At 33.0% G+C, this 10,127-nt stretch overlaps 1 protein-coding gene across 1 annotated transcript; it reads left to right on the forward strand.

Moving 5' to 3' along the window:
• Nucleotides 1–2,815: 2,815 nt before the first annotated feature.
• LOC126780893 (protein big brother-like) lies at nucleotides 2,816–9,807 on the forward strand. Its single transcript, XM_050505580.1, has 3 exons — nucleotides 2,816–3,145; nucleotides 3,536–3,715; nucleotides 8,468–9,807. Exons 1-3 carry the CDS (start codon nucleotides 2,972–2,974, stop codon nucleotides 8,819–8,821), a joined length of 708 nt encoding a protein of 235 aa, XP_050361537.1. The 5' UTR covers nucleotides 2,816–2,971; the 3' UTR covers nucleotides 8,822–9,807.
• Nucleotides 9,808–10,127: the final 320 nt, after the last annotated feature.

Genomic DNA, 10,127 nt, shown 5'->3' on the forward strand with positions numbered 1-10,127 from the left:
CTTTTAAATATGAGGTTGAATGAAAATCATAGTTTCATTTAGTAAGGTCGCCATCGAGAGGTTAACTAGCGCCGCGTGCTCGCCCTTCTAGAGTAAGCCTCGCACCACGCATTGCATTAGGATCAAACGCAACGGCTCTGCGACACGTGGCCATTATTTCAATAATCAGAAGTACGTGATGAGATCAACATTTTCCTGTTGAATGTTTGTTTCGATTTTGAATTATAAAAATGTACAGATAATATTTAAAAATCACCACTGACTTTTCTTATGAAAAATCGAAGTTATAATGAATATTCCATAATGATGTTCACCTTTTTTTGGCCACAGCATCCTTTGTTAAGAAGACTAGCCAACTGATGTATTATAGTTTAGAATTACGGATACAAATATACGAGTAAGTTGCAACCTCTATTCCTTCAATCTCAAAATCCGATAGGGCGGCAAGTTTGACACGACCAGAAAGAGTTTATAAGCAGGACTAACAACACAGAGAACTACCAAGTTTCGGGCTACTACTGAGAATTTTTAAACAGAAAACCCAATTCACTTTTAATTAAGCAGATCAGGATATATTTTATATTGTACTCAGGATCTACAGCTTATAAGCTTATTACTAAATTAACAAATCTTTTAACAGAAAAAACAACTTGAACAAATAATATAGTCTCAATGAAAGTATCACAAAAAAATGTTAATATTGTGTTTATTTTTTTAAACTGTGAAATATTTCCTTAAGCTGTTCACGAAACCTCATAGATAGATTTATACAGAAATTTCTCCTTTTCGCAGAATGAAGTATTTGATAAAATGAGTTAGTCTAGTTGGTTGGTTAGTTGGAAGCCGAGATGGCCTAGTGGTTAGAACCGATGATCGTGGGTTCAAACCCGGGCAAGCTCCACTGAATTTTCATGTGCTTAATTTGTGTTTATAATTCATCTCGTGCTTGACGGTGAAGGAAAACATCGTGAGGAAACCTGCATGTGTCTAATTTTATTGAAATTATGCCACATGTGTATTCTACCAACCCGCATTGGAGCAGCGTGGTGGAATAAGCTCCAAACCTTCTCCTCAAAAGGGAGAGGAGGCCTTAGCCCAGCAGTGGGACATTAACAGGCTGTTACTGTTTACTGTTACTAGTTGGTGAAGTAATTAAAAATTTCCTCGTCTCTTAAAAATCCAAATAAAACAATTTAACAAATCACAAGTCGCGCAAATAATGACTACCTTTCTGTACACCAACAAAATTGAGGTTTAAAAATTAGAGCGCTACTTTTCTTTACAATGCAGTTGTAAGGATAAAGGAATCTCCTAACTCGGCAGTTTAGTCGCGAAGTCCTCTTAGCGTAAGCTTATTGCATCAATTCGATATACAATTTGTGCCAACTGATGTATATAGTCACCATCGCCCATAGACATAATCGCTGTCAGAAATATTAACAATTCCTTACATGGTCAATGCCTCACCAACCTTGAGAACTAAGATGTTATGTCTCTTGTACCTGTCGTTAGACTGGCTCACACACCTTAGTTTGTCAATAGCTATCCTAGGACGTTACTTGAAATCGAAATCATTTAAAAATGTTCAATTGTGGTAACATTAATCTACAAGACAAATAAAATATACCTACTATACTAAGTAAACTATACTTAAATATAAAATAATTTTTCGACTGGTTTCATAACATTTTTTTTGTTTGAAACGTAAACAATAGAAGCGAGGCGTAGACACTGAGTTTTAAGAAGCGAACGAATCAATATGCTTTTAAAACATTCGATACATTTCACAACACTTCATGCCGCCTATTGTTGTTTGATAGAAGGTAAGGGATACCTTTTATTAGTAGATTTTGTCGTTATAGTGATTAAATCTTACTTGGTTCTTTATAATATATTACTTAAAAGGATATGTTTTTATCGCCATTTACATGACAGAAGAAGATCGAATTAGAACAAACTGAAGGATTAGGTATAAAATTCAAGTTTTTTTATTTACCTAGATATACCAGCCTTTTGAATTAAATTTGACCTATGTTTTCTTATAATTAATATTTTAAATTTTAATATTGTAATAATATTAATCTCTTAATTATATTTTAGATTATAACGTTCTGACATATTTACCTACGTAAGTACTTACGTAGGTTCTTGTTCTTATAATATTTTCAAATTAATTATTTTTTAATTTCAATTAAGTGTAATAATAATAATAAACAGATAAAACAAAAATACTTTCATTTAATTTATTAGACTATACAAATAAAATATGAATTTTTATTGTGATTGACAACATTATAAGCTTATATTTACTTACAATTTATATTTATTTTATAAATTTATATATTTTGCACACACTATATAACAACGTTTACGAACGTTTTAAGTATAACTAACTGTAAACCACGTTCAGTGTCAGAGCTCAATAATATTATTATTATAATTATAGTATAGTAAAATATCATATTTCTACAGTATCGGGTCTTGAAATCAAGCTCCCCTAATAACGCACATCAATACATAACGTACATTTATCTCGTTAACAAAGGAACAAATGGTCTGATACAAGTATATAAAACACTCGAAATGTTGAAATAGCATAATGCCGATCATTATACATTCATATGCTTTGTTGCTTACAGTATTTATTTTGAAACATGTCGAGGGGAGAAAACCCTCTTTCCGCTCCAAAGCTCCCGAAATTGCATAAAGAAGGCGTCGGTTTGATGGGGCGGTGTTATAAAACATTGTCATTGGCTGCAAGCCGCCCCACTATCAAAGCGCTCCGCCCTGATGGAAATTCTCCCCAACTAATTGTTACAAGGTTCATTCAGTTGCCGGTTGTAGCAGAGGAAGGACGTCGCGAAATAAAATTTTAATTTCTTTGTAATTGTATTGATACCTTCAGTGAAACCAAATTAAGGGTTTATTGAGTTATGTTAATTGTGTAATCGTGATATAGTTGATACGTGTTATGCACGCAATGAGTGATCCAGCTGCTTTGGCAGGGATGTTACCTTTCGATTCAATAGGACTATACGAGCAGCCAAAACCTCGTTTTATCTTCAAAATGCCCCGTGTGGTTCCAGATCAAAAAGCCAAATTTGAATCAGATGATTTGTTCAAAAGGCTCAGCAGGGAAAGCGAGGTGGGTTTTAATTGAAAAAAATATGTCTGCTTGTCCAATGCTAGTTTTCCTTTCCTTGTTATTTTTCCTTCTATGGTCACACATTACATATACAACTACTATAGTTTTGGTTAAAAAAACATTATTTACAGAATGCAATAATATCCGGATTCAAAAAAATATACTTAAAATTTAACATTAACATTAATCAAGTTAGTTAGATCAACAGGAAAACTTAGCAAAACAAATATAAGTCCTCTGTAGATATCAAAAGTATAGCAGGATATTTCCTACAGTTAAGTTTTTCCTTCCCGTCAAAGTCAAAATTTAATTCCAGTAATTTAACAAATATATAAAATGCCTAAAATATCAAAGTACATTTACATAATCGATATTATTTTGTTTAATAAGGTACGATATACGGGCTATCGTGATCGTCCGCCAGAGGAGCGGCAGATGCGCTTCACAAGCGGCTGTCGAGAGGGCCACACAGAGATCGCTTTCACTGCTACCGGCACTAACCTCCAGCTCGTCTTCGACCACTCGCCGTATAATAACCGTGGCTGTGATTTCCAGAAAGAAAGTGGCAAGGTATACTTTAATTATTTCAATCTCAAAACTTTACATTAATAAATTAGGAGGTATACATACATCAACACAATAAATTACAGAAAAATAATTAATTGTAACTTAATAGATGAAAACACAGCATTAAAAAATCCTTTTTCGTTCATAAATAATTATTTTTTTAAGTTCAATTAATATATATGTATTAAAAATATTTTCATTTTTAAGTTAATAATGTTTTACCAGACACAACCCAACCGATCAGTTTGCATTACCTATGTTTTATACATATGCGTCAAATAAAACTTATTACAGTGAGTCATATTATACGTAGTATATGGTCCGCCAATGACATCATTTCTCGTAGAAATACATATCTAGCTGATGGCACGTCATCAACGCACGTTTCCGTTCCAAATTTTCAAAACCAAAATGAAGACATAAATAACATTGCTACTAATGAAAAACGTATTAAGTTATAACACCGAACATAACGTGTTGGTCACGCTTCCAAGTCACTTTAATGCGTGTACGAAAGAATGACAACTTCACAAGCTGACCGGTTCGTTTAATGTTGATGACTTGAATCGTGGTAATGCATTAATTTCGAGACACATTTGTAAGACTGTTATTAAATTCTAATTTAACTAAGTCTAAAAAATATACTTTGTTAATATTTTGGTAAAAAACATCAGGAGCATACAATTATTACAGAAAACAAAATATAACAATTAGGTTAATAACTTATATAGGATTGATATCTTTAAACCTATAACTTTTTATACGATTAAATAATTATCATAGCTATTTTAATGTAGTAGTAGTAGAAATTTGCGTTTTTCTCAAGTAAGATACCTACCTACCGAGATATAGATAAACTTAAAAAGAAAAACCGAAACCTAAAATTCAATGATTGCCAAATTGCCACTTCTAATACCGATTTTACGTAAATGCTACTACTCCGGCTTAATATAAATAATTTAGCTTTTTGATCGAGTGTATATTTTTTTTTTATTATTTATTTATTTATTTTTTATATTCGCCGTGAGGGCAAATGACTCTACTCCACCTGACACACTGATGGTTAGTGGTAGTAGAATCCAAACGCGACGACGGCCAGTACAGACGGGAAAAACGTTCTGCACTAGCCGCCTTCGCCTTGCCAGCCCGCAAGATGCCTCTTCACGCCTCGTTTGAAGGAACTCTGGTTGTAAGAGGAGAACACGTTTCAAGTTTCGAACTAACATCGCATTATATGCAGTTGAATTATGTTGGTGCGTATATAAATAGAACCTTATGGCCATAATTCATTTTTATTTCTGGAGATTAGTTAATAATTGACTTATTAAAATGTGTCGTTTTAAACATGAAACACAAACGATCTCGGTAATTATATTTTCATTACGATCCTTCCATCATTTAGGTAAGATTTAAACTCGTCCATTTCGGATGAAATTAACGCTATTCATGATAGTTCAGTTTCATTGAAGCAACAATGAAGTGATTGGCACATTAGCTCTTAACAAATACTTTCTTTTTAATGTAAAAAAAAATCTTAAGTTAACATTTAATTACGAAACTTGTGTCGTTATCTATATTAATCCTCAGTTTTTATCATCAGCATGACGACTAAGCCTCGCGGGACATGCGCTTAAAAAAAACTATTTATTTCATCAATTTGGAATAATGCTACCTATATTAAAACTCTTTTTAGTTCTTATTTAACATGAAATTGCTGTTCGTACTATAATACACTCTTGGAGCTCAAGACTACCTTCGGATGATTAACAAAATAGGAATATTTACAATGGCGTCATAATTTACTTTTAACAAGTTTCTATATATATGTCGATAATGATTTCGATTGACAAACATTTGTACAAACAAGGAAAGTTAATAAACTTTTAATAACCAAATTATCAGCTCCATAAGTCAATACGTCACTGTTAGAGCAGGTGCCGGCTCCGTTATTCGCGTCGCTAGATTCCAGCAAGCAGATTCCGAGGTTTTTTTTGGCTCAAATCCCGCGTCAGGTCAAAAAATGATCGTGTAGATCGGAAATCGGCCGATCTTGTTTGGTGGCGACGATGAAATCATCTACTTGACCAAATCCTTGACTCATGAAAATATCTACTAAACATTAAAAAAAAAAAATTAATAAACCTATACTTCCACTTTTTTGTTCAAATCTGGAAAAATAAATGTGTGCAACATAATCCTCTTTTTACTTGCGTTTCATAATGATTGTTTTGTTGTTGTTAGTGAATCTTCTAGCCAACTTTAATTAGGTAAGTGTTTTACGTCAATTAAGTTATTTAAATAACGTAAAATTAGGTCGCCATGTAGTGTTTTTTTTTTTTTTTAGCCTTTTGTCGTCCACTGCTGGACGAAAGCCTCCCCCATAGAACGCCAACCATCCCGATCTTGGGCAGTCCGTATCCATCCTGAACCTGCCACCCTTTTTAAATCGTCGGCCCATCTTGTCACAGGGCGTCCTACACTACGATTGCCTAAGCGTGGTCTCCACTCCAACACGTGTCGGCTCCATCGGCCATCAATGCGCCTAGAGACATGACCAGCCCACTTCCACTTCAGCGAGCTAATTCTAAGCGCGATGTCGGTGACTTTAGTTCTCTGGCGAATGTCCTCATTTCGGATTCTATCTGCCAGAGAAACCCCAAGAATCGCACGTTCCATAGCTCGCTGAGCGACCCTAAATTTGTGGACCAGACCTACGGTAAGTGTCCACGTTTCGGCACCGTAAGTCATTACAGGTAGGACGCACTGATTAAAGACCCTGGTCTTAAACGACTGTGGGATCGACGATTCAAAAATATGACGTAACCTCCCGAATGCCGCCCAGCCCAAACGTATTTTTCTTTTAGCCTCCTTCTCAAAGTTGTGCCGGCCAAGTTATACTATTATTGTATAGTTACTATTGGCCCAGGTAGATATATTCCTGCACAACTTCAAGTGGAGAGCCATTTACGACCACTGGTCTCGGGGATACATGACGGTTTGCCATAATTTTGGTCTTTTCAATGTTCAGTACAGTACAGTGTAGTACAAAGTTAATTACCTTAAGATAACCGACAAGACTATCGTCCTAAAAGCCTGAAATACCAAATTGCGGAACTAAAATTATAAGTTGCGTTATGATAATAATATAATACATTGCTATTTTACACAAAGGTACCTACTGGAGGTGCTTGTCTATATCTATGTTTTCGACGACTTCTAATAAGTTAAGCAAGTGAAGTTCACATAGATTTTTGTTTTTAAAAATTATATTATTATGTTCAACAAACGAAGAACAACATAAGACATATATCTACGATAAAATGTTTTATCAGTAAATATGTCCTATTTATATCCATATTACATAACAATACTGTGCTGTAATGTTTGAGGTACCGATTTGATGAACAGTTTTATTGAATTTAGCCCCTTCGTTAGCTTGAAGCCGCCTGCTGAGCTTCTATATGAATACTTATATTTATTTACACTCGGTTCATTTAACAGCACACTCGAGTGTGCACAAGCCCTCGTCTCAAAAGTTATTACACAGACTAGACCGGCGTCTATTTGAGATTGAATAAATCGCTACTCGCTGATATGTATAGGCACATTTTTTTGCCTAAATTAAATTTAAAGTGCAATTTCATCGTTTAAAAAAAATGTCTGAAGCCTCCAAATGGTTTAGCAGTAACAAATATTTCAAAATAGGATTCTCCTAATCTATGGCACAGGGAAAAATTTCAAACTAAAATCAATAATGCAAAAGCTCCTGTAGGATTGGAGGGCGTCGCGACGCCACGCCCGCCAACATGGCCGCCGTCGCGTCGTCCTCTCCCTCTTCTCATCTCATTAAATGTTCTGTCATCAATATTTTCATGTATCCATACAATTACTAAAGTTGTTGGAAAAAAGGATGAACCGATTGCTTACGGTTTATCTATTCGGCTAATTGATAATGTAAAAAGATTTTATTCCAACTATATTTATGAATTCGAATAAGTAGTTGTCTAAAATAAATGAAATAATCAATATTTTGCAAAACATAAAAAAAATTTTTGTACTATAAATTTTCATCACCATTCCTATTCCTGTAGGCCACCTACAGGCTACATAGTTACTTACAAAAGTTTTTTTTTTGTAGTAAATGTCGGAACAAAACGCACGCGAGCTGAAATTGCCACGCTTGCCTTCTGTCGTGTCTTTTTTGAAGTTGTAGTAATTTTGCATTGTTTGTATAAATGTTTTTAATAATATATGTTGCTCCCTTAATAGCCGTCGTCTGAAATTAAATAGGTAAAAATATTATTTATAATATTTAAATATTTGTATTATAATATTTCTAAAATTGATGTATAATTAGAATCAGATAGTTTATGTACTTGTTGACTTCCAAAATAAATAAATAAAATACTTTGTATGTTCGTTCAAGATATAGTTCCTCCAACTATTAAACTAGCGATAAAATATGAAACGATAACTTAAACTGTATTGTGTCTAAAAATATTCTGCGATAAAATCTTTTATAAAACGTTTCATGAATAATTATTTATAAATATTGTCCTGTTACAGTTTTACTATAGGTGTAGATGTAATAATAGAGTATAATTTCATATAAATGTGTATCTGAGCAGATTTATTGTACCAGCCTATTTCACCGCCTACTGCGATATTTTTTGTCCTTTTTTTGCATTCTAAGAAGGTCGTAGTAATTTATTACACTGAAGTCATGGAGTGACACATTTTTCTTTTGTTTAAAAGGCTCATATTGTATCCCGATTTATAATGAACGGTGTGTGCGTGCGATGGCGAGGCTGGATTGACTTAGAACGTCTAGACGGCGCTGGCTGCCTCGAGCTAGACGAAGAACGTGCTGCAATCGAGGATGCCGCTTTACGAGATCAAATTGAGCGATATAATCAGAGGCTAAGAGATTTTGAGGACAAGCAGCGCGCTTACCGCGAACACGGCGAGGAGTTACGAGCGCATTCTCAAGTTCATGCTCAGCGTTGTCACCAAGCTCGCCAACCAACTCACCCAGCTCATCCTGCCCACCCACATGCAACACATCCTGTCCACATCAAGCCACACTCTCAGGGCGCTCTAATATCGTGAACCATATTCATCATTTTAAAATATAAAAATGTTAAAGACTAAATATTAAACTTTTTAATCTTTAAAAAACAAAATATACCTATATATTATTCTATCCTACAAATAAAGTAGGTATACTTATACCGTATACTTAATACCTTCGTGTAATTGTCTTATTACGCAAAGAACTTCAGCTACTAGAAATCTTTTTTATAATCATGAAAATTAAAGTAGTTCATTATTAAATGTTAACTTCATAAAATAAATACAGTAGATTTCAACTCTAGTAACGATGTATTAGTAACGTAGTAAGTACCTAATATTATTAAATATATTCTGTCTTCAAATTGCTTAAAAATGCGTAATTATTAAATGTCATTAGTAAATCGTTTATTAGTTACATTAACGAATGACGTGATAAGTATTTACGTCATTTTTATTTACGCAATTACAATTGTAATTGCGTCTATAAAAACCTCCTTAATATTCATTGTAGAAGTGAATATTGTCATAATATTTGCATTATTATCTTTGCACAAACGAGCTGCCAAAAAATATAAGTAATCTAACAATTATTTAATCATGTGTTCAAAATTTTACATTCAAACAAAACAGTAATGGTTTTTACTACTTCAATTATCTTTATTTTATAACTTCATCTAAAGTTAAAGTAAGTCAAATAAATAATAAAATATCGTCTATTCATAAATATTGTGACTATATACGCATTTTGAATGTATAAACGCGAAGAAAAGCATGCTATGCTTCCTATGTACTCAGATTTGACTTATTATCTTTTTGATAAATAATAAACGCCATGTATAAAGGTACGCCATCTGCAATATCTCCATTCATTAAATGTTTTAATTGTAATTTCTAATAGTTTCGTATAAAAAAAATATGTTCAAGTTTAGTATTCGTGTTATTTATTTTTTAAGATTTTTTTTATTGTAAGATTTACGTGCAAACTATTGTGATAGTAATGTAAATAAATGTTTATAATTTTATGAATTGATCTTTTATTTATTTAAAAATTAATATTTATACAATTGTTTCTGTAATCCTATTAAAAGTATTGTAAATACTCAAAAAAATCTGAAATTAATAGTTGATGCCCTCTTTTTAAATTAATAATTGTACAAAAATATATAAGAAAAATAATGGTTTTACGGATTTTAAATAAAAGCACAAGTGAACAAGTAATATTAAGCTATGTACAGCCTATAAAAACAAAATAGGTCAATAAAATTTAATTTGGCATGTCCACACATTTAAATTTCGGAAAGTTTAAATACTTTTAAAACTTGTTAACGACACTTTACAAGCA

This window comes from Nymphalis io, chromosome 3, assembly GCF_905147045.1.
Source record: "Nymphalis io chromosome 3, ilAglIoxx1.1, whole genome shotgun sequence".
Lineage (NCBI taxonomy): Eukaryota > Metazoa > Arthropoda > Insecta > Lepidoptera > Nymphalidae > Nymphalis > Nymphalis io.

Bases quoted from the DNA above. Each gene is read 5' to 3' on its own strand.
- LOC126780893 (XM_050505580.1), top strand. From the start codon at position 2,972: ATGCACGCAATGAGTGATCCAGCTGCTTTGGCAGGGATGTTACCTTTC. The intron at 3,146-3,535 runs GTGGGTTTTAAT...TTGTTTAATAAG, and splicing joins GGCTCAGCAGGGAAAGCGAG to GTACGATATACGGGCTATCG. The intron at 3,716-8,467 runs GTATACTTTAAT...TTTGTTTAAAAG, and splicing joins TCCAGAAAGAAAGTGGCAAG to GCTCATATTGTATCCCGATT.